This window comes from Euleptes europaea, chromosome 4 (genome assembly GCF_029931775.1).
Source record: "Euleptes europaea isolate rEulEur1 chromosome 4, rEulEur1.hap1, whole genome shotgun sequence".
Classification (NCBI taxonomy): Eukaryota; Metazoa; Chordata; class Lepidosauria; order Squamata; family Sphaerodactylidae; genus Euleptes; species Euleptes europaea.
The window spans coordinates 101,436,221-101,461,861 of NC_079315.1; the positions used below are offsets into that span (position 1 = coordinate 101,436,221).

Consider the following 25,641-nt stretch of genomic DNA (forward strand, 5'->3'; position numbering starts at 1 on the left):
GTTTCATTCATACACATTACAATTGCAAGCTCTCACCTTACTGAAGATGACATCTGGAATTTAATGGATATTCATAAAAAAATACTGTTAGAAATAAGGCTCGGAGAATGGGACAAACAATACAGCACCTTACATTTTACTGCATTAGTAACAATTTTAGTGTCCACTGAAAGCTACAACAGCCATGGTCTGTTTTAATCCGATCTCTATATCTGCTATTTCGGCATTAGTTTGCTGTAAGGAAACCTGAACAGAATGCATCTTCTGGCTATATCAGAGCTTGAAATCTCTTCCTACTGTAATTGTTGGTTTTTTCATTTTGAAACTCACAAGATTGCTTTAAAATCTAGCAATCTCCACTGTGACTCAGAAAGTAGCCAAACTTGTACACTCAAAATTGTGGCTTTAATCCAATGGTGCTCACTTGGTGGCTCAGTGGTAGAGCATCACTTGGCATGCAGAAGGTCCCAGGTTCAATCCCCCGCATCTCCAGGGACTAGGGGAGTAGGTGATGTGAAAGACCTCTGCCTGAGATCCTGGAGAGCCGCTGCCGGTCTGAGTAGGCAATACTGACTTGGATGGACCAAGGGTCTGATTCAGTATAAGGCAGCTTCATGTGAGGTCTACACCTTATGAAGGCCCACGGCTTACCCATTCCTCAAGGCAGAAACCAACTGCCAACCACAAGCCCCACTGGGCAAGGGATTTGCCCACTTTCCTGAAATGTGGGGCAGGTGCCACATTGAGGAATGGTGCTCAGAAGAGCCACAGGTGGCATGTCAGGCTCCTGAGCTACTGAGTATCACTGTTCAAATAGAAAAACAAAAGAATGACTGAGTAGAACCATTTAAATGCTTTTGCTCCCCCTTTTTTTGGTTAAGAAGCCAGGATGCTCATGGGCATCCTTTAGCTGGACAAGCTAAGCCTCTGGTTTAACTGCCCTATTTGAAATCCCCTTTATTTGTAATGCAGTGATGCCACTGAGGCAGCAGAATGAACTTGGTACAAAAGCTCAGTACAAAAAGCCTACTCAATTGCCACACCCTTTTAACAGAGGAAGGGAAACAACTTAAAATATATCGCATCACAATATCTGCTTCTGAAGACTGAAAGACTTCAGTTTAAGTATGAAAGATTAAAGGTAAAGGTAGTCCCCTGTGTAAGTACCAGATCAATACTGACCCATGGAGTGATGTCACATCCTGATGTTTACTAGGCAGACTGTGTTTATGGGGTGGTTTGCCATTGACCCCCAGCAAGCTGGGTCCTCATTTTACCGACCTCGGAAGGATAGAAGGTTGAGTCAACCTTGAGCCGGCAACCTGAAACCTTACATCGGGATCGAACTCAGGTCATGTGGGAGCATATATGTAAAAAAGATAAAGCGTAAATATGGTGCAATATGGAGTACGAAACAAGAGGCCTCTTGAATGTGATGCTTCGTCTAGTGTTATGTGGTTCTGGATTCACATGTGAATCTGTCAAGGCAGAGTCCCATTCTAAAGAAAAATAGCCCACGCACAAGCAATCCTTTTTTTCACATTTCATTTAAACAGCTATACAGACAGGTGCATACAAACACACAGCTCCAGCAATCGACAGCACAAGCAAAGTTCTTCTTCAGTTCATTTCCAGCCCGAAAAGCAACGTACAAATCTATGGCCCAACCAATTATACCCTTGTAGTCCAGGCAGCATTTTCAGCTTAAGCATTGTGGGTGTATGTGGAGGGGTGGGGGGAGAGGTGCCATTTCAGCATTTCAGATGGCTTCGATTAATTTTGGGTTTAAAATTGTTTCGGTCTGTTTAGAAGAAACCTGACCAGTTGAAGTAGAACTTCGTCGTCAAACCCTTTCACGTCATTGTCTTCTATTGCTTCGTACAGGGGTTTACTTTCAGTTCCCCAGCAAATATTTTTCCTAGGGTTATTTTTATCAGCCTCAACAGTTAAAGCCAAGGTATTCAACTGGTAACAAAAGAAGGCGAAGTATCTTCCGTCAGTAATCACAGCCTGCGACACAAAGGGCCGGGTTACATCTGCCTCACTCCAGAATCCTGGAAAAGAAGGAGGGGGGAGGAAATATCAGTTAAACAAAAGGACTTTTTCTATCAACAAAAAGATGCAAAGATCATGTAAAGATGCATTGTAAAGAGATGCAATTTGATTGCTGAGACTTGTCAGTCAGTCAAAGGGAGGACAAGAGAATCAGCCTGCATTCACAAACTGAGCCCATATAAATGTTTTGCGCCTTGTACACAGTAGAGGCCCTGACCTGAATGGCCCAGGCTAGCCTGATCTCCTCAGATCTTGGAAGCGAAGCAGGGTTGGCCCTGGTTAGTATTTGGATTGGATACGAACAAGGAAGTCCAGGGTTGCTACACGGAGGCAGGCAATGCCCAACCACCTCTGGACATCTCTTGCCTTGAAAACCCTAGGGGGTTGCCATAAATCAGCTGCAACTTAATGGTACTTTCCTCCACCACTGCACTGCAGAGAGGGTGGAGGGCTAAGTTTTCCTCCACTCAAGATGATCTCCTCTCTCCCCGCTACGCACCACCAGCTACGTGTTGTCAGTGAACTATTCAAAGTATTTGCTCCCTGAGATTAAGATTATCTGTTTTGTACAGTTCTGATATTATAAATACGATAATTTAAATAAAAGTAGCAGGTTTATGTAACAGATACAAATCAACTTGTATTATGATTAGAATATATTAATAAAGTGAGGGGTAGTAATTTGGGTGTATTAATAATGCTAAAGATGGTAGTTGTCAAACATCTTGGTTAAGGCAAGTGACAACCTTATGGGAAGTAGCAATCTTAAAAGTAAAGTAAAGGTCCCCCGTGCAAGCACCGGGTCATTCCTGACCCATGGGGTGATGTCACATCCCAACGTTTCCAAGGCAGACTTTGTTTACGGGGTGGTTTGCCAGTGCCTTCCCAAGTCATCTTCCCTTTACCCCCAGCAAGATGGGTACTCATTTTACCGACTTCGGAAGGATGGAAGGCTGTCTCAACCTTAAGCCGGCTACCTGAAACCAACTTCTGTTGGGATTGAACTCCTGTCGTGAGCAGAGCTTGGACTGTAGTACTGCAGCTTACCACTGCGCCTCGGGGCTCTTAGAAGAAATCTTAGTGCTATTTATTTTATGTAGCTGTTTATCTATTTTCTGTATTTTATATTCTTTTTGTATCTTTATTTTCTACATTGTATCTACATTTTTTCTGCTTTTTTGTATTTTTTTGTATCAACTATTATTATATCATAAAATATATTTTTTTTAAATGACGTTTGCTCCCAATATGAGACATTGGAACAAGCAAAACCTATTTCTGCACCCTGACAACATACCAACTCTACCTAAAAGGCCAATAGCATCCAGAAAATTTGTGCTGCAATTTTCAAGCAAGTAGCAGAACATACTGAGATCCGTAACAGAGGGTCATAAAGGCCCAGAGGGGCAACGCTTTGGCATTTCCAAACCCCACACAACATCACGCTATTGATGTATTTTTACTTTACTATGTTAATCATGTGACCATATCACTTTCTAAAGTTTAGATTTGAGAGTCTGCCCAACATTTTGCTTATTACTGTTTGGTTTTCACTAAAGTAATCTATTAAAGGCATTCCAATAAAAGCATATTACTTGTCAGTTACCAACTGCCTTACCCTGGTACATTGCTTGTGCTCCAGTCCACGCAAAAAGACTTGCAATTCCATTGGCACGGTAGGGAACTTCAATCTGATCAGCAATACCTAATCTTATCAGCCTCTCTCTTTTCAGTCTGTCAGGAATCAAATGAAATTGCGTGTGGCCAAATTTGCAGGGATCTGCTAGCTTTGAACCTAAATCCCAAAGGGGAAAAAAATTAGATCCTTTTGTACAGACAAGTAGAAGGCCAAGGAAAAGCACCAATTCAATTCCTGCACAGATTTCTTAATTTCTTTTGCTTCAAAATTCTCAGCAAGAATTATGCCAACAGGTAATAAAGAAATAGTGTACAGAATTCACAAATAAAAAATCTTTTGTAAAAATTACATTTAAGAGTCGTGCTCAAAATAATTTACAAACTATTTTGTAAAACAAGAATATTTTTTTAGACACAAGCAACTCTGAAATCAGGATTACATGAACATAAAGACAATGGCTTAGATCCAGCAGAAAATTTCTGGAGATGGCAGGATTTCCATCCTTAAAGCATGACTTTCTCACCTCCCTACTACAGCCCAAATGCCCTCACCCCATAATGACCCCAATGGGAGCCTCAGGAACAGCACTTAGCATTTTGGGATGCAGTGGGAAGGAAGAAGCAAGAAAGTCTTGCTTTGCAGGCAGAAATCCTTCTACCCATGGAAATTCTCCGCCAGCTCCAAGGCAACATTTTATTGACCATTACAACTTCCCGTTTTCAACTAATCTTTAGCTGCCACCTGGCTTTTAGTGGAGCTGTGCACGACCTATATTTAATTAATGCTATGGTATTATAATATTTTGATGTTAATATTTATTGTTGCATTTCTTTTACTGTATTGATTGCCATTAGTACAGGGCACAAAATATTTATTAAAAAGCACATTAAATCCAAGATTGTTGACCAGTAAACTGAATTTAAACTTCATGCTTATGAAATGTTTTTATAGTTCAAACTAGATTGTTACACACAACAGACCCATACACAGGGAACAAGCTGGGGTGGGGTGAACATGAACAGAATTGTGCCCACTAGACTTTTTTGCACACATTCAGCTTCATATTGGCATAGAGCATATAGACATAAAAATCATAGCAGCTGCAAATCCTTGAAAATCATGTTCCTAATTTTATGGACCAAGAACTACATGTGCCCTCTGTATGTGTGAAAGTTCTGTGCTGACATCAGACTGAACATGCATTGGACAGTAATGGGGTTTGATTCCCCCTCCATTGCCTATACATAATTATGTCAGGTGTTCAAGGCTCCTGTCTCCCCAAAATTAAGACTAGACATCCCAGTGAACACCCTTCATCAAAAAAACACGAGTATGGTATGAGGCTAAAAGTATGAACAGTAACCGAGTTCTGTGTCAAATCTTCCCTCTGCCACAGATTAACTATGTAGCCTTAAGCAAGTCATGCTTCATTGGCACAGCAATCCTGAAGGGAGGGGCCAAAAGCGGTGGAGCCAGCGAAACCGCTGTGCCAGCGTTAGTGCCACTTGTGCCAGCTAAACTGGCACTAACACCGACACAGGGCCAGTTACGCCGGTGCTGGGGAGCCATGCGACAGCACCACACATGGGCGCCACCACAGCCGCTGTGACGCTTCTCTGGCGAAAGGGCTCGAGCTGGCACCAAAGGGAGTGTTCGAAGGGAAAGGCTGACTTACGGAGGCCTTTCGCCATGGGAATGTTCCCTTTTGCCATTGCGAACTTGTGCCTTCAAGAAGGGAGGCATAGCCCTGTGAAACAGCATGGCGCAGATTCACAGTGTTTTCTGAAAACTACATTTTTGGCTTGCAGTGTCGAGGCAGTAAGCCCCTCAGGAGGCGGCCTGGCTGCGCTATCCCCGGGAGCACCTACACTACCTCCCCTCTTAGGTTTGCACTGTTAGCCTACTGTTTACCCTCCCTGAGTACAATATGTTGATAATAAACGTGGATCATTTTATACGTAAAGGAAGCCATTGGAAAGCTTTAGAGATTCCACATAAATGGCAAGTATTATCCCAATAAGGCACCGAAGCCACAGGATTCAGTGAATTTAACAGAAAAGGTATTAATGTGTGCCTTGAAAGCATAGTATGAAATCTAATGACATCAACTGACAATAAAGACAATTTCGTGATAAAAAGAGACAAGAAGCAAAAAAATTTGTATATCAATACCTGAAAAGGCATTTTTATAGTAGCGTTTTGATATGGTAGCCTTACCTATAAATATTTTGTTGTCATATTGCCTTTTGAACAATGGAAGTTTGTTAGGTGAAACATTGATAACAGGAACCTCTTCAGGGGCCACATAGTCCAGAGGGACAAACTTGGGGGGGAGGGTGAAGAAAGAAAATAACTTAGCATACAAAATGACTTAGCAAACAGAAAATTATTCAAGCATAATACTAATGGTGCAACACTGATAATGTCTTTTTGTGACTTGCACCTAGTGTTCTTTCGTTGCCCTTCCCCCTGGAGGGGGTGATGGAGAGAAAAAGAATACATACAGTTGCCAACACAGCGAGAGAGAACCCAAACAGTCTGTGCAGCCATCTCAACCATCCTATTGTAACCTCAAAGAGTTCACTGCTGTGCTATAAGACAGAAAGACTGAACCATGCCAAAATATCTTTTAAGTATCTTAAGAGATTAATTTCCTCAAAGTGATTTCTGAGGAGTTAGGATTTAATTAAGGATGCACACTTAAATTAGTTTCTTGATGGATTTTCTGAGTTTTATTATTTACTGCCTTTTCCTTAAGTTGCTCACAGGGAAAGGCTGTTCTTATTTAAACTCTGTGGGAAGAAGTTGCAGAGAATGTTGCTGTGATACACTGCAGTATTACTGCCCTGTAAATCAGCTGCAAACATGGCTCAGGTTCTCATTTCACCAGGCCCTATATTTCACATGATATTGTGTGCACAGTTGGGCCTGCCTACTTGTCTCAGGTCCTGGACTAAGGTGAGCAAAGAGTGGCAGATGAGGGACTGTCTCTCTAGCCCAGTGATGGCGAACCTTTTAGAGACCAAGTGCCCAAACTGCAACCCAAAACCCACTTATATATCGCAAAGTGCCAACACAGCTAGAAGTCCACATGGAGTTGCCAGGTCCCTATTTGCCACTTGCGGGAGGTTTTTGGGGCGGAGCCTGAGGATGGTGGGGTTTGGCGAGGGACTTCAATGCCATAGAGTCCAATTGCCAAAGTGGCCATTTTCTCCAGGTGAACTGAAATAGCAGATCTCTTGCTACTACCTGGAGGTTGGCAACCCTGCATGGGTGGCCGAGCGGGGGAAGGAAAGCAGCTGGAGCATAGCCCCCACCCCTTCCGTTTGGCTCTTTTTCCAACTGTTCATACGAATTAAAAAAGACTGTTATGCGGGGGGGCTGATGGTGGGGACAGCCCTCTGCACGCGCTCAGAGGCACCTTGGGTTGCATGAACGAGCAGAGTGGAAACCCGAGCTAAGCAAAGGGCTTGGCTCCAGCACAAACGCCGGGCGGGCCCCTGTTTGGCCCTCACCGCCAACCCCCTGCGCTGCAGTCACCAACCAGCCCGCCGCAGATGGCTGCCCAGGCATCCCACTCCCGGTCCAGCCCCGTCCCGGCTCCGCCTCTTCCACTTCTCGGCAGAAGGCTCATCGTTGTCTTCACTTCCGGAGCGCGCAGACGGCGACTGCGGAGAAGGCACTGGGAAGGAGCCCGGCGCTTCCAGGAGGAGCCGGGAAGGCACCGCTGGTCCCCAGCCTCCTCAGCCGGGGGAATGAACTCAGGCAAACTCTGTGCTGGGGCGACGGCTTGCGTGCCCACAGAGAGGGCTCTGAGTGCCACCTCTGGCACCCGTGCCATAGGTTCGCCACCACTGCTCTAGCCTGATAAAGGGTCACTAATATAGTAAACAAGCAGGGGACCTGCAAGGACTTGTGGGAGGCATCTCATTTCCCCTCCCCTACTATTTCCTCTTTCCCTTCCCTGAAAGCCCCCATAGCCTCTCCCCTTTTCCTGTTTCCTTCTCTCCTGCCAACCCACCTTTATCTACCCACATCCGACCCCCAGTTTTCCCCCCTTCTCTACCTCAGCAGCCTTCCCTTGGGAAAAGTCTGGCTGAGTTGCGCAGTGCTGGCCAAAAGCTGGGCCCAGTTGTGTGGTGGTGAATGCTCAAGGATTTATGTACGGCACCTCATTTTTCCGCTTCCTCCTCCTCTTCCCACCCACCCAGTCTTTATAAATGCACAACTTTACTTTGAAAACACTATGGTGAAGTAGTTCCTAGGTATCCTCTTCTACTATGAGAACTACTAGCACGCAATTAAAATTAATCACACGTCCCCATGAGTCCAAAATAACCACCCTCCAAAGATAATTCACAGTGGGTAGCCGTGTTAGTCTGTCTGCAGTAGTAGAAAAGAGCAAGAGTCCAGTAGCACCTTAAAGACTAACAAAAATGTTTTCTGGCAGGGTATGAGCTTTCGTGAGCCACAGCTCACTTCTTCAGAAAGCTCATACCCTGCCAGAAAATATTTTTGTTAGTCTTTAAGGTGCTACTGGACTCTTGCTCTTTTCTACACCCTCCAAAGAGACTGCTTTCTACTGAGTTCGTAAGATCCAACCAAATGGATGCTATTCACTGCTGTAGCTTTACCTTCCCACAAATCAACTTCTGCTGGTGGGTAATTCCGCTGAAAATCTGCATCAGATAACCACCAAGTCATTCAATCACTTCTGATGCAAGCATGTCAGAACTACCTGCCCTTAAAAAAGGACACCTATTACATATCTGCATTAGCCACTGTGCTGGCCACATTCTAATCAGGAAGCACAATAGCTTGTGGGTCAATGGATCACAAGAGAACCAGGGAGCAAGTTTGTCTAAGGGCAGGTCATTCTGTAACATGCTTAAAAACTGTGCTCCAATTTCAAGTGTCTCAGCTCTCAAGAGTTTTCAAATGCAGTATGGTCACATTGTCACAACAAAGACTATTTTATCTCAGTTATACAGGTTGACCTGGTAAGTCATGCTGCACACCTGAATGAGTGCTACAGAGAATATAAGCCAGCACTGCTGAAATCAAAACGAAAAGGTATTAGCTATTCATACCTCTGAAAGCTGCTCTGGTATCCGAAGTTGACAGTGAGGTTTATCGTCTATCTGAAATCTCATTGGATCAATTCTGCCACTCCGATGTCCACGGGGTACTACCTCCTCACCACGCAGCCAATAGAAATTTACTTCTGGTTTAAAATCTAAAACAATAAGAGTGTTGCCTGAAGTCAGGACCATTCTTCCCTGTTATCAAGACATATGCATGCCTGGCTACAAAGGAATTAATCTGATGAAGCCATAAAAATCTTTCCTTTCAGGTATGCTTATGCTATATGCAACTTACTCAAAGCTTATCAAGGGTAAACAGTCCCACCTAGATCTGGATAGGCACGCACACACAAAAATTAAAAGTGAGGTAATTTAAACTGAATGTCTGGAAATGTTTACCTTTCTTCTAACCTGATTTAGCAGTTCGTAAAAATGTTTATGCCCTGACCTGGATGGCCCAGGCTAGATCTTGTCAGATCTCAGAAGCTAAGCAGGGTCAGCTCTGGTTAGTATTTGGATGGGAGACCACCAAGGAAGTCCAGGGTTGCTATACAGAGGAAGGCACTGGCAAACTACCTCTGTTAAGTCTCTTGCCATGAAAACCCCATAAGGGGTCGCCATAAGTCGGCTGCGACTTGACGACACTTTACACACACACACACACAAATGTTTATGGTCTTCCTCTAAAATAAGAGTCATGGCTACACAGCCAGGCTAGAAATCTGGCACCAAAGCATTATTATTTCTCATGGGCTTGTTTGACTTATAGCCAAGGCTAACTCAAACACGTTACTGTACTGAGCCGTGAATGATGTATTGTACACAGTAGATTAAATGGAAACACTGCTTAGGTTTGTTTGTTTATGAACTACCAACTATTATTCCTTATTGTGGTGCTCACTAACCAGCACATACTGAGTTATTGCCAAATTAACATCAGCAAGTTTTCAGCTACTTAGTATAGGTCAACATAGACCACTGATGGAATAACTTTCATTCTGTAAAATGAAAACTGAAATCATCTATGATGAGGTTAAAAAAAAAGTTTAAACTTGCTACACTGACTCAATAAAAGAAGCCACAGTCTTCACTTTGATTTGAGCAATGCTGTTAAGGATAGGATGTTTCAGATTCATAGGGTCACCATAAGTCAGGAGCATCCTGACAAGACATAACAAACAAACATTAACAGACAGCAGGTCTAACAGTGTTTACGCATATAAGCTTAAAAGTCCCCAGATCAAATTTCAATCACAAACTCATTCAGACTGCAATCCAAAGCACACTTGTGTGGGATTAAGACCTATTGAACAAAGTAGGACTAACCTCTGAATAAGCATGTATCAAGATGAATCCTATGGACCTGTTCTACTAGAGCAAACTTCTTAAACTGCAGGTCGCAACCCCATATAGGGTCACGGAAAATATAACAACCGTAATAGGTTTCTTTATGATTTATTAACAGTAAATGTTTGATTTGTATACCTATTTTATATACCTATATACCCGGGGTCGTGTAAGCATTTCTCAGGCGAAAAGAGGTCGCAAGTGGAAAAAATTTAAGAAGCCCTGCACTAGAGAGTATGGCTCCTTCAAGAATACTCACTCTGAAGTAAATCCAAAAGTATTTAGGAGTAACTGTTAGTATGTTGCAAAAATATATATATTTTTTTCACTTTGCTTTTCTTCCCAGTGGGGACTTCAAAAGTCACATACAATACAGTTCTCCCCTCCTCCATTTTCTTTTCACAACCACCCTATGAGATAGGTTAGATTGAGAAAGTGTTCCTAGAAGGGGGGAGAGGGAACAAAGATAGAAAACACTACATGTTTGGACTATCAAGTTTTTAATTTAGCATTCTCTTTTGTGGACTACGCACCTGATGAAGTCAACCAAAGCCTATGCTAGAATTAAAAAAAATAAATAAATAAAAATAGTCTTTAAGAAATGAGGCTTTTGTTAATAATCTCTCTGCACGGAGTGGGGATTATAGCCTTTTTAATCTGAAGAAGTGAGCCGTGACTCATGAAAGCTCTTTTAAGAAATTATTTTAAGGTGCTTACTGGACTTTTTGGTCACATTATGAGAAGACAAGAATCACTGGAAAAGACAATCACGCTAGGAAAAGTTGAAGGCAGCAGGAAAAGAGGAAGGCCTAACAAGAGACTAATTGAATCTATAAAGGAAGCCAAGGCCCTCAATTTGCCAGATCTGATCAAGGCTGTTAAGGAAAGGATGTTTTGGATGACATTGATTCATAGGCCATTTATGCACATGGGAGGCTTTGCAAATTTTCCCCATGCAAATTCTTGAAACACAAAAATAAGCCTCCATGCAAAGTTTTGAGAATTTGAATGGAAAAAATCTAGACAGCAGCAAATCTAAGGCAAAACCTCCCATGGATAAATGGCCATAGGGTTGCCAGGTCCCTCTTCACCACTGGTGGGAGGTTTTTGGGGCAGAGCCTGAGGAGAACGGGGTTTGGAGATGCCATAGAGTCCAATTGCCAAAGCAGCCATTTTCATCCAGGTGAACTGATCTCTATAGGCTGGAGATCAGTTGTAATAGCAGAAGATCTCCAGCTACTACCTGGAGGTTGAGAAAATAATAGTACAAGGCTCTCAAAAAAATTGCAAAAACATGTATTAACAAGTGAAAAAGTGAAAGTGCTAACTCGTGTCAAAGGAAACTTAACAAATTCTATAAACGGACACAATACAAAAATGTGGTAGCCAAAGCTACTCGAATGTCAACGGACTGATATATACACAAGCCAACTGTAATAAATAAAGCGCAGTTCTTGTATCTTAATATATGGTCTGAAAGACTCAAACTCAGTTCATTAGTCACCCCGGCGGCGGCGAAAACGCAAAGCATCAGGACGGCGTTCCAACTCCTCCCGTCTTCTGTCTCCTGTCCCGCTTCTTGCGAGGAATAAGAGACTAATGAACTGAGTTTGAGTCTTTCAGACCATATATTAAGATATAAGAACTGCGCTTTATTTATTACTTTACTAAATAAATTACTTTATTTATTAATATATGGTCCGAAACTGGCTTGTGTATATATCAGTCCGTTGACATTCAGGCAGCTTAGGCTACCGCATTTTTGTATTGTGTCCGTTTATAGAATCTGTTAAGTTCCCTTCGACAAGAGTGAGCACTTTCACTTTTTCACTTGTTAATACATTTTTTTTGCAATTATTTTGAGAGCCTCGTACTATAATTTTCTCAGCTTGACCACTCTAGTTACTTGTGCCACTTTGCTTAAGTGAAACTACCTGGAGGTTGGCAACCCTATCGGCCATGAGTCGGAAGCAACTTGACGGGCTACACCAGGGGTGGGGAACATCAGGCCCGGGGGCCGTATAAGGCCCACGAAATGATTTGGTCTGGCCCTTCATGGGTTCTGGCAGATCTCTAGCTCAGAAGGATGCTGCCCTACCTGAATCTCTTGGGCCCAGCTGGGGACGGCAGAGCTTAAAAGCGAGTCGCTCTACCTGGCAGACACTTGGAGCCATCTCGTCGTGCCTGTTGGCTAAATGTTTGACCAAATATAGCAGGCTAATTTTAAAGTTGATAATTTTGTATGGCCCCCGAATGATATTGTCGAAGGCTTTCACGGTCAGAGTTCATTGGTTCTCGTAGGTTATCCGGGCTGTGTAACCATGGTCTTGATATTTTCTTTCCTGACGTTTCGCCAGCAGCTGTGGCCGGCCTCTTCAGAGGAGTAACACTGAAGGACAGTGTCTCTCAGTGTCAAGTGTGTAGGAAGAGTAATATATAGTCAGAAAGGGGTTGGGTTTGAGCTGAATCATTGTCCTGCAAAAAGTAACAAAGGTAATGTGCTTACCATTGTCCTGTAAGTATCAAGATAATGCGCTGATGAGGGTGTGGTATGTTAATATGGAACCATTGGTCCCTCTTCACTACAGTCTACAATAGCCATGCAGATTAGCTTTGGATTTCACACATTAACAGATCACTTCAGGATACAATGGTTCCATATTACTTTTTGCAGGACAATGATTCAGCTCAAACCCAACCCCTTTCTGACTATATATTACTCTTCCTACACACTTGACACTGAGAGACACTGTCCTTCAGTGTTACTCCTCTGAAGAGGCCTGCCACAGCTGCTGGCGAAACGTCAGGAAAGAAAATACCAAGACCACGGTCACACAGCCCGGATAACCTACAAGAACCCATGGATTTCAACACAGCTCATTAATATGTGTGTTACGTACTGTCAAGTCAAGAGAGCCAGTGTGGTATAGTGGTTAAAGAGAGGTGGTTTGGAGCGGTGGACTATAATCTGGAGAACCACTCCAGATTATCCCCACTCTTCCACTTGAGCGGCAGATGCTAATCTGGTGAACTGGGTTGGTGTCCCCATTCCTACACATAAAGCCAGATGGGTGACCTTGGGCTAGTCACAGCTCTCTCAGCCCCACCTACCTCACAGGGTGTCTGTTGTGGGGAGGAGATTGTAAACTAGTTTGATTCTTCCTTAAGTGGTAGAGAAAGTCAGCATATAAAAACCAACTCCTCCTCCTCCTCTTCTTCTTCTTCTACGAGAACCCCCGAATGATGTTATAAATATCCAACGGCCCCTGGCAGAAAAAAGGTTCCCCACCCCTGGGCTACACACACACTGGACTCTTGCTCTTTTCTATGGCTACAGACAAGCGATCTATCTATCAGCCTTAAAAAAAAAAAATACAGTTGTATGCAGTATTTATAGCCCGCCTTTCTGGAAACCATGATTTGTGCATGAAAAGAGACGCACCGGCGGAGGCGGAGGCGAGGACCGGGTTGAGGCCCGCCAGGCGGGTGGCGAGGGCAGGCATCAGGTGGGTGAGGAAGGGCGCCGGCCCCTGGTCGATGGCGCGGAAGAGGTAGGGCCTCTTCTTGCGCTGGTAGAACAGCTCCTGGAGCAGCACGTCGCACGCCGCGGAGCGCAACTCGGGCAGGTCCACGCCGTCGGCCGCCGCCCCTCCCCCCCCTCCCCCCAGGGCCGGCAGCCCCGGCACGAAGGCGGTCTTGGTGTAGTGCTGGTACCAGCGGTCGGCGTTGATGGCCCACGTCTGCGGGTAGACCACGTACTTGCGCCGCTGCCGCTTCCCGTAGATCCGCAGCTTCTCCTCCGCGGAGGGCGCGTCGTGTATACTCTGGAAGTACATCTCCCGCCGCCGGAGCTTGGCCGCATGGCTCTTGGCCGTGAGAGAGGCCACCACAGGCGGGTACAGGGAGGGAGGCGGCGGCGCCGGGACTGCCGAGGCCTCACTGTGCAGCCGCCGGCCGTTGCACAGCAACGGCCGGATCCCGCGGGCCGCCATCTTTTTTTTCCCCACCGGAAAGGACGAAGACGCCGCTTCCGGGGACGCCGCACACCGTGATTGGCCGCGTGGCCTCACGTGAGGCGGCCGGAACCGCTGGCCCCTGAAGGTTCTCTAGGCTGGGGACGGAAGGAGGGCTGGCGCTGCGCATGCGCCGTCTCGCACGTGTTAACGGGACTGAATCACGGGAGGGAAATGCAAACCGCTTTAACAAACCCGCTGTCCGTTTGTTTTGGGATAGGGGCAGTAAGAAAGACTGTTGTGTTAAGTCTGTAGCATTAAAAAGAAAAACTTTAAAAGGTATTATAGAATGCATGGTTGCAAACCTAATCCCTAAAAGTAATTTATTCATACGATTGTTGCCTTTGGCTTACCTCATAGAATCAGAGAGTTGGAAGGGACCACTAGGATCATCTTCTAGTCCTACTCCGTGCACAATGCAGGAAATTCACAACTACCCCTGCACCCAGGCACACCCTCAGTGACCCCTACACCATGCCCAGAAGATGGCCAAGATGGCCTCCCTCTCATCATCTGCCTAAGGTAATAGAATCAGCATTGCTGACAGATGGCCATCTAACCTCTTCTTAAAAACCTCCAGGGAAGGAGAGCTCACCACCTCCCGAGGAAGCCTGTTCCACTGAGGAACCGCTCTGTTAGAAAATTCTTCCTAATATCCAGATGGAAACCCTTGCTTTAATTTCACCCTGTTGGTTGTGGTCCCACCTTCTGGGGCAACAGAAAACAACTCGGCACCCTCCTCTACGTGACAGCCCTTCAAGTACTTGAAGATGGTTATCATATCACCTCTGAGTCTTCTCCTCTTCAGGCTAAACATACCCAGCTCCTTCAGCCTTTCCTCATAGGACATGTCTCAAAGAGGCTGTGAAGAAATGTTTCAATGTAATCTACAAAACAAAAATGAAGTGGGTTAGTCTGTTGTAGGTCTGTCCCCCCCCCACCCCCCATGTATAATCCTGTGGCACCATAAGCACTGTATCCCCATAACACTAGAACTCCTGTAGCACCTTAAAGACTACCAAAAATATTTTCTGGCAGGGTATGAGCTTTCGTGAGTCACAGCTCAAGTGAGCTGTGACTCACGAAAGCTCATACCCTGCCAGAAAATATTTTTGGTAGTCTTTAAGGTGCTACTGGACTCTTGCTCTTTTCTACTACTGCAGACAGACTAACATGGCTACCCACTGTGAAATAGAACTCCTGGTCACCCTAGGAAACTGCAATCATCTGCTGAAGCTAGAGGGTGAGAGATTCAAAACAGATAAAGGGAATTATTTCTTCACACAGCGCATAGTTAAATTGTGGAACTCTGCCTCAGGATGTGGTGATGGCTGCTAGCTTGGAAGGCTTTAAGAGGAGAGGACATGTTCGTGGAGGATAGGGTTATCCATGGCTACCCATCAGAATGAATACTAGTCATGATGCATACCTATTCTCTCCAGCATCAGAGGAGCATGCCTATTATATTACGTGCTATGGAACACAGGCAGGACGGTGCTGCTGCAGTTGTCTTGTTTGTGGGCTTCCTAGAGGCAATAGGTTGGCCACTGTGTGAACAGACTGCTGGATTTCATGGACCTTGGTCTGATCCAGCATGGCCTTTCTAATGTTCTTATGCAACCCAGACAAAAGGAAGTACAATAGGATAACTGATGGCCACTTGTTTAGATTTAAAAGGATGGGCAGATTTGTGGAAGATTGGGCTACCACTTGCTATCTATCATGGTTGCTGAATGAGGCTTCTGGTCTTACAGGCCAAATGCCTCTGATTGTCAGATTCTCAGGATCAGGTAAGGGCTGTAGTTTGTGGACCCTGCTTGTGTGGGCTTCTCTTTGACATTTGACTGGCTTGGAAACAGTATGTGGGACTGGATGGACCATTGTTCAAATCCATTGTGGTTACACTTTCTTACATTTTTGTTTAAAGTCCTGTTGGACTCTTGTGTTTGCGAAGCCAGATACCCTGAAATAAATTAGACTCATTATGTTGTTTCTCCTAATTTAAGCATGCACAGGGTGAACTAAGCAGTGTTACAGCTCAGCACCATTTGGGTCAAGGAAAGATGGCAAAGCATGGATTGAATCCAACCAACTATTCCTCTAGTGAAAAATGCCTATGCTAGAAATCATATAGGGAATTGGTGGGGTAGGTGGGTGGGAAGGACATGGGGAGGTGCCATCAGTGACCAAGTAGGGTCTAAGCCAAACAAGCTGCCCTCCCGCCCAGAGGACACCTTGTGTTTACAACAGTTATCAGTGGATCGAGCCCATTACGTGAATCAAAGCTGTCTGGCAGAGACTGAAGTAAATTGAGATTTGTACTGAGAAGATCTATCAAGTTGCTTGAGTAATACATACAGATATTTGATGGGTATAGATCACTCCCGTAGTTAATTGATGAGGTCAGAGGTTATTTTGTTCTGGCATAGGCTGGACCTGTATATGTGTGGGGGGGGGGCAAAAGTTTCATAATAGCATATAAACATATAACGTTTTAGATGGAACTCAATTGTCAGTGACCTGAAACAAGTCAATTTATATCGCTGGCTGGGGGGCATTTTTGTTTTTTCAGTCTGTCATGTTTTCAAATTGAATTTACAGCACATTAAACAACACATCAGCCTCCAGGCAATAAGGTAATGTAGAATCTGTTTTATTTCCTTTCAAAAGGAGAAAGTCATTATCGGCTCAAGAAGTTGCTTTGCCAGATGAAACCCATGTGGAAAAAAACCCACAATTTTCATAAACTTGTCCAAATGTATTTCACAGCCATATATAGCATATTTGAGACAAGCAGTATTACGATAGTGCATATAATTCAAAACTAACCAAAATAAAAAAAATGTGTCCAGCTTTATGAAGAGACCAAGCATCACTCAGCCAAGCAAGCTACATTGTTCTGCTTGGAAGCAAGATCCTTGAAATCAAAGAGGTTGCCTGTCAAACAAATGTGTTTCATAAGAGGGTGTTGCATTCCAAACCAGATTCTAGTTGCCTGAAGTTTGGATTTGCTGAACCAGCAAACAGATCCTTAGCATGGTGTGTACTCTCTGCTGCTCCACATATCATAAAGTATAATGTCACTTTGATATTTCAGATACACCAACACCCTTGGTCAGCACTGAAGGCCCAATATGATTGGCTGGTAAAAGGCCACAGATCAAAGCCACTAATCCCCCCTGATATTCTGAGTGGGTTTGGGAGTCTCTGATCTGCATTGCTACCAATAATTTCTAAAGCTAAGTCACAGAAGGTGATGCTAGGGGAATTTTGCTGGATCACTTTGCCTGTGGTCTACACCACAGGTCTGTCATTCTACTATCTTCCTTAAATGGCTGGGAAAGATCACAAGGAGATCTGGATGTATGGCATCGATATGCTGATGATATTTAGCGCTCTAGAGCCAGCGTGGTGTAGTGATTAAGAGCAGTGATTTGGAGTGGTGGACGCTAATCTGGAGAACCATGTTTGATTCCCCATTCCTCTACATGAGTGGCGGATGCTAATCTGGTGAACCAGGTTGGTTTCCCCACTCCTACACATGAAGCCAGCTGGGTGACCTTGGGCTAGTCACAGTTCTCTCAGCCCCACCTACCTCACAGGGTGAGACTGCACCATCAAAAAAGGTGGTGTAGTGACGCCGCTGCATGAGGGGGCGTTCCCGGGGCGAAAGGGGTTAGGAAGCTGCCAAAAGGCAGCGCCGCCCCTAGGAACATCCTGGGAACACCTCCCAGGGCACACACATGGGGAGTTGCGCCATTGGAACGCCGCCAGGAGGCTGCGCTAGCATCTGAGCTCCTCGCGGCCACCAGCGTCCAGGGGGACCAATGTAATTCACCCGACACCAGCGTCTGTACCAGTTTGCCCAGCGCAAGTGGCACAGACACCGGTGTAGGGGTTGCGCCGGTTCCTGTGCGGCTCTGCTCCCCCTTTCAGGATTGCATGCTTAATGCTGTAATTCTCTCTGGGGTTTTAAACCTAACTGCTGTATAATTATGTGGAATTTGCGGATGCTATTAATTTAATTGTACTTTTTGCTTTTTATCATAAGCCACTTTTAGGTGGGAAAATGGAGATGTTTTTGAAAACAGAAATGCAGACAAATAAATATCCTCTACATTGGGAAAATGGGGGAAATGGCTCCCCTTCATAAGAATGAGTTTGGCCTAGAGGCAGTCAACTACTGATCTCTACACCAACACAAATATTTGTTCCGTATTGTAGTATTAGTCATTCCTCCCCCATCCCCAGTGCTAAAAAACTTGTGTGGCTGAAGTATCCCAGGTTCAGCTGAACATTTATGCATTTTAATGTGAGTAAAATCACCCCTGAGCAATAAATTAGTGATTACATAGGAGAAAGAGGCAAACTGAAATAGTTAAAATTATTCTTGGTGTCACTGAAATAGTGTGGTAATACTCATTGAGCGGTAATACTCAATGTAGAGCGGTTCCTCAGTGGAACAGGCTTCCTCGGGAGGTGGTAAACGCTCCTTCCCTGGAGGTTTTTAAGAAGAGGTTAGATGGCCATCTGTCAGCAATGCTGATTCTGTGACCTTAGACAGATGATGAGAGGGAGGGCATCTTGGCCATCTTCTGGTCACTAGGGGTGTGGAGGGGGGAGGTAGTTGTGAATTTCCTGCATTGTGCAGGGGGTTTGACTTGATGGCCCTGGTGGTCCCTTCCAACTCTATGATTCTATGATTCATGTTATAGGCATATGACAGTGGGGAGAGGGAGAACTCCCACTTTTCTAATAACTAGGAAACCAATGATGGTGAATTACCATCTTGCGGAGCTGTTCAGTCTGCAAAAGGCTTCATTTTCTGTCTCCTGACATCCAGTACAAAACTATTTATTTCTTCCATGCTCTCTTTAAGTATTTAAAAAGGGCTGTCACTTAGAGGAGGGCAGGGAGCTGTTCCTGTTGGCAGCAGAAGATAGGACTCGCAATATTGGGTTTAAATTGAGGGCGGAAAGGTACCGGCTGGATATTAGGGAAAAATATTTTACAGTAAGAGTTGTTTGACAGTGGAATCAGCTACCTAGGGAGGTGGTGAGCTCCCCCTCACTGGCAGTCTTTAAGCAGAGGCTGGATAAACACTTGTCAGGGATGCTCTAGACTGATCCTGCATTGAGCAGAGGGTTGGACTAGATGGCCTGTATGGCCCCTTCCAACTCTATGATTCAATGAAATAATACCAACCTTCTGGCTGCAAGAAATTGAAGCGGAGGATTCTTTTCTCTGCACACTGGGGGTGAGCCTGTGAGCGACCAATTCATTCAAACAGATTGAGAGATCAGTTCTCACTGTTGGATGGCTGGTGCTCTAAAGAGAAGAAAATCCCAGGAGCTCCAAGCATAAAACTACTGTTGTGAGGTCAATCAGAAGCACATGAGGAAAAAAAAGATATGGAAGATATTTCTACCAAGATGTGCTTGAACCACTGCCAGGATGCTTTCTTCCAAAGAAAACGTTCAGATTTGCGGCACTAGATGTCACCCTGTAACCATCAAAAAAAGTTTGTGTGCCACAGTTTATGAATGAGCTCAGGCACATTATTAGTTGTATTTTACAATATATTAAATTGTAACCCCAGAGCGCAATCCAGCATAGTTAAGCACTGCTATGTCCCTTTGCAATAATTCTTAGTGTTGGCTAAAATCATGTTCCTGGTTTGTAGTTTGTGTGAGTGTGCTCACGAGTCATCTTTCATGAAAAACATGTATATATTGGCTTAATTCTTTGTTTAGAGTCACAGAATTTGCAATGTTCTCTGTCTTTTTTTCTTAAGAGCCTAACAAACAGGCAGCAGAGCAATGTCTTTTTCACATCTCATTGTCTCTCATAATGATATTCCGGGCAAGTGTGCTGCCACCTCTCTGTTCAGGTATGAATGTTTTATGAAATGCACTAGCTTTAGGGGGCTTTAATAGGATAAGACAAATTCCTTTGTTGGCTAGGCTGTCAATATGCAGTGTTAGCAAGGTGGAATATCCATGTGTGAAGCAATTTAGCTCTGAACAGTAAGTGCCACTAACAAACAAAGGAAATCTGACTTCTCACCCTATTTGTGAGCACTAGTTATGTTCAAATGCCCACTGGCTTGGCTCATGTTCTGCTTATCATTTGGAAGCAGGGAGCCAGTTTTGCTAGCCCAGGATTATTACCTGGAGGGAATTTCTTAACATCCTAACTTTTAACAATAAGCACTCAGAAACCTGCTTTGGAAAATGGCAACGGCCACAACTCTATTTCTACAACAGATGTAAAGGCATGGCGTGGCATGAGGGCTGGATCCATGAAACATAAGCTGACCCCAATGCGGCCTGTTCTGATGAAAACCTCCCAGCGGTCCCGCTGGGGTGGTTCAGGATGGCAGTATTGGGATACCACCCAGGCATGAGCCACTTGATGATTCCCCGTGCCACTTGGGAGGAGGCTTCAGGGGACGCCAACCCCATAGGACATTCCCAATTGATCAGCCACTCCCAAAATCCCTGAAAGGGATCACTGGAAACAGAGGGAAGGTGCGCCCAGGCCACTTCCCTCCTTAAACAGATCTAGCTTGGATGCCTTTCCGCCAAAAAACTGGCAGTCTTCATCGACTGCTGGTTTCCGCCAAGGCCTACAGCTGCCTCCATACCCACAGGCCGTGCCTAACGCTATGGAGCCACAGATCCATGCCTCACTCAGATAAATGGACACCATCATTATGGAACAACGCAGCTATGTGGAAGGATATATCCCAGTGCCTAATGACCCAGCCACCCACGGTGATTACAGCTCTTCCCACAGCATTGGTAGCTTTTCTTCTGGCCACATCCAATTTCTTTGGATTAGAAACGCCATGCCAGCAGCGACGCTCCAACATGTCCGACCAGCAGATGACCATTTTTGGGTACCGCTTGGCAAGGTAACGAATATCTGCACAGGCAGCCTCGGATAATTCTTTTCCACTCCGAACACCCAGGTCGTTCTCCCCGAGCTGTAGAACGAGCACATCGGGAGCTCCATGCCGCTGGACTTGCCCTTCAAAAACTGGCATCAAGGAGTCGCAACGCATTCCGCTGCGGCCAATCCAATATATACACAGCCAGTCATCGAGGCCCAGTTTCCTTCCCCAACCAGAAGATGCCGCATAAACTCCAGCCCAATGCACGACGCTGTGGCCACAGATCCAGACGCGTTTGTGGTGTGTTGCTGTAACTCAAAATAGCAGATTAACAGACTTCCATCTGAGGCCTGATATAGCTCCTGAAAGAAGAAGAGCGCCACCTGCCAATGCCCCGGATCTGCCCGTCCGACAAACCAAGTCTTGCTGCTGAAGTTGCATCCCCGGTTCGGAATGAATGGGCCCCATATTCCCTGGCAGGCAGACCCAAGGATGCCAGACCATTCCGGAGGATGCGTGTAAACTGAAAGCGTGTGAGCAGCGACCTGTTCTCATGGATAAACAGAGCCCCGGGATAAAGAGGCCGGACCCTAAGAAAATGCCCTATCGTCTTGACTGGGCAAGGAGCGACCCCACCTGATTAATTGAGGATGAGCTGTGCCCCTCTCCCCAACTGCTCGGTTTTTGACTGACGGATAAACACTTACAGCTGGCCTCTGTTTATTGCTACATCCCTTAGTTGGATGCACCGACCGGACTGGTCCCTGGCCGAGCATGCGGACAGTTCACCCACTCTAAGTGCCCCATAGAATGCCAACGCGAATGCTGCTGAAAACAGTGTGACCTCGTATCCAGACCAGCATAATCCAGGCAAGCTCAGTATCAAATGGCTTAAAATGCCCTCTGTGATGGGCCTCTTCCCGTCTTGCCGCCCAGGGATGCCCCGCTTCCAACTCATGATGGCTCGCCTAACGAGGAAGGAAGCGCAAGGATCCTCCTGACCATGGGCGTTTGCAAAAAAGGACAAGGCGGCTGTATGCACTCCAATGGTCCTTGCTGAAAACCCACAATCCTTCATATAAACTAAATATTGCATAACAATCTGTTGTGGGACTGGCCAGGACTTCAGGCCACCGCAGGCCTCTGAAAACGACCAGAATTTTGCCGCTGCAGCTGTGTATTAACGGAATGTAGACAGTGACACCGAGTTGTATACCCCTTGAACTATAGTGTTCATCCAAGTGCCCACATCTCTGCTGGGAACTTCATTGGCAAGGGGTCCACGTCCGGCGCCAAACTGTGGAATCTCTCCAGGCGAGATAATGCATCCGCAATTTCATTATTAATTCCAGGGACATGATGAGCTTGAAATGCAATATTGGCCTCCAAACATGTAAGAACAAACTGACGAATCAAACGCATAACCCTTTCAGACTTTGAAGATTGTCTGCTGACTACATGAACCACAGCCTGATTATCGGACCAAAAATGAATTCTTTTGTTAATGAATTGGTCCCTCCAGATGACGACAGCAACCACTAAAGGAAAAAACTCAAGAAAAGTTAGATCCCGTAAGATGCCAGTCTCGGCCCAATGTGCCGAGAATACTCACCATCCGGTGATGAACCTCTGGGACTGCCACCTCACTTACTTCTGGATCGACCTCTTCGATCTTTTTTTCTTGAAGGGCCGCCTTTATGCTGGGTGACTGTGATGACGAGGGGGACCTACGTTTCTGCCTCCTGGTGCTGACACGACCTTGAGTACCAGCCACTTCCATGGTGCCAACCTGCAGGGAACTCATGGTCTCCACTTGTTCTGCCAAGAGGTCTACCACCTCGGAAAGCCCTTGAAGAGCCGCACCTTCCTGTCTTCAAGAAGTACCCGGGGAGGCCACCGCTCCTTCTGCCGCATTGGGCCTCTGTTGCCCAGGGGCCAGGCTTTCCCAGGATTTCCTAGGGGCCCCGTCCCGTCCCCTTGTATTTGGGGGGGGGGGCATGCCAGGCTTGGAAGACATAGGTTTTTTCTTCTGGGGCATATCTACACAATTAAGCCCCTGATTCTAGCCTCTATCGTGATTACGCTCTTAATGCAAGTGATTTCAGCCACCCAAGTAGGGTTTGCCAGAAAGACCGGCAACGCAACACACCTCGTCTTAACCCAACGTGATTTCAGCTTGAGGTAAAGGCCTACAAGGCCACAGTGGACAACGCAACGCCTCCAAACGACTCCCCTGCCCAGCAATGTGCATCACTTGTACTGTTAAAATGCTAATGTAGAATGGCCCTAAATCCATCGCATGCATTCTTCTAGCCACGTCTGTCAATGTGATTCTTATGAATATATAGTTCAGATCACCTGTCCTCAGGATGGTGAGGAGCAATTATTTAAAATAAAATGGGGGCTGTGGCTCAGTGGTAGAGCATCTGCTTGGCATGCAGAAGGTCCCAGGTTCAATCCTCAGCATCTCCAGTTAAAGGGACTAGGCAAGTAGGTGATGTGGAAGACCTCTTCCTGAGACCCTGGAGAGCCGCTGCGAGTCTGAGTAGAAAACACTGACTTTGATGGACCAAGGGTCTGATTCAGTATAAGGCAGCTTCATGTGTTCGTGTGTTCAATAAATACCTAAGATGTCCCAGTCTTTAATTCAAAGTGAATGGATAATGTCCTACTTTCAAATCATACCATCCAACTTCCATTTTTGTGCATAGTCTCATATGTTTAACATGGTACATTTGCAACTGGCCAAGAATAAATTGCTTCCCACCCGATTTTTTACTTTGGCAAGATTTTTTAATATATAAATATAATAGAACTGAGCTTTTAAAAAAATGGTCTGTGGGATCACTATGCGAGCAACCCTGGACTACCAATGTTATTCCTTGAGGATTACTCCCTGGAGTGTGATTTTAGGAGTGCTGCTTTTGTCAATGAAATTCTTCCTTCTTTACTGTTTTGGAGTATAGAGTAAAACAAGAACTTCATACAGTGAGCTTGACTGCTGAGTCCTTATGCATTGCAGACGGAGTAACTCATGTTTGTATGATCAGGAATTTCTTGGGTTGCATCCTGTTTTATTCTGGCAGACCTTACTTATTTTATTTAGTGCATGTTTATGCTCCCTCCTCCCAAGGAGTTCAGGTCAGTATACATCTCCACTTCTTCAGCAACCGCTCATACCAGCACTACTGTTAGAAGAAAGGGGGAGGATTTCAATGAATTCTCTCTTCTGCTGCAGTCTCTCCTCTTTTCCCCCATGCTGTGTCCAGGAATCCCAGGTTAGGTATAGCTAGCGTGGTGTAGTGGTTAAGAGCTGTGGTTTGGAGCGGTGGATTCTAATCTAGAGAACCGGGTTTGATTCCCCACTCCTCCACATGAGCGGCGGACGCTAATCTGGTGAACTGGGTTGGTTTCCCCACTCCTACACATGAAGCCAGCTGGGTGACCTTGGTCTAGTCATAGCTCTTTAGAGCTCTCTCAGCCCCACCTACCTCACAGGGTATCTTTTGTGGAGAGGGGAAGGGAAGGTGATTGTAAGCCAGTTTGATTATTCTTTAAGTGGTAGAGAAAGTTGGCATATAAAATCCAACTCTCCTCTTCCTGCAGGTTTTGAGAGAAAATGCCTGGGCTGCAAATGACATACAGTGATATATGAACCACATCCGCCTGAAAACCTCAATGAGATGTAAACGTGTTCAGTGAAAACTCCAGGGTATGTAGCATGACCAGAGCACTTACGTCACATTTGCATTACCTTCCATCATCCCACCCTGAATGCTCCAAGGAGCATATTTTTGGGAGGCACATCAAGTTGTAACAAGGGGAGGAAGGAAAGTTTGTTTCTGTGAGCATCATTCTAGTCATGCTTCAGAGGATTTGGCCCATCATAAGCAAAACAAAGTTTTGTCCACAAATGTGGGCAAAGTTTTGTATAGCTACAAGTATAAGAAATGGTCGCCATAAGTCATAAATCAGTTGTGACTTGATAACCAAACACACAAACACAATCCTAAGGAGAGTTACTCCAGGGTAAGCCTGTTGAAATTAATGGGCTTAGAGTAGAGTAACTCTCTTTAGGATTGCACTGTAAGGCTGTAATCATGAGAACACTTTCCTGGGTGTAAGCACCATTGAATAAAATGGGACATTTCTGAGTAGACCTGCTCCCTATGTCTCATTGAAACAGTGGAATGTACTAACTAATATTCTATTGTTTTCAGCAAGAGTTATAACAACTGGAGCAACTGACTGTATAAAGCAAGGACTTTTCTGCTCTCTTAAATAGTAATGGTTGGCAGAATGAGGCAGAAGTGATTCAATGAGTCTGCCAAAAACTAACTTCCCTTGCTTTGCAATCTAAAGTTTCAGGTCCAAAAATGTTCCCCAGAGTTATACTGTAGTGTGTTTTGGTTCCAGAAACAGATCTGCAGAGAAAATAGAATGTAAACCCAACAGCTGATTTCGATTAATAAAAAAAATCTACATTTATAGTTTCTGTTATCATATCAGGTTGATGCACATAAACTCAGAAACGCCACAAAAATCCACTTTCAAAAATATGTTACCTTGTCAGAAAGAGGAGCAGTCTGGGATATCCCACACACCTGG

General features: G+C 45.1%; 1 protein-coding gene across 1 annotated transcript; it reads right to left on the minus strand.

The window, feature by feature from the left end:
* Positions 1-1,785: 1,785 nt before the first annotated feature.
* Positions 1,786-14,117, minus strand: MRPS30 (mitochondrial ribosomal protein S30). Its single transcript, XM_056849049.1, has 5 exons — positions 13,568-14,117; positions 8,785-8,930; positions 5,912-6,017; positions 3,674-3,850; positions 1,786-2,054 (listed from the first exon to the last, which is right to left on the minus strand). The coding sequence occupies exons 1-5, from the start codon at positions 14,115-14,117 to the stop codon at positions 1,786-1,788; spliced, it is 1,248 nt and encodes a 415-aa protein (XP_056705027.1).
* Positions 14,118-25,641: the final 11,524 nt, after the last annotated feature.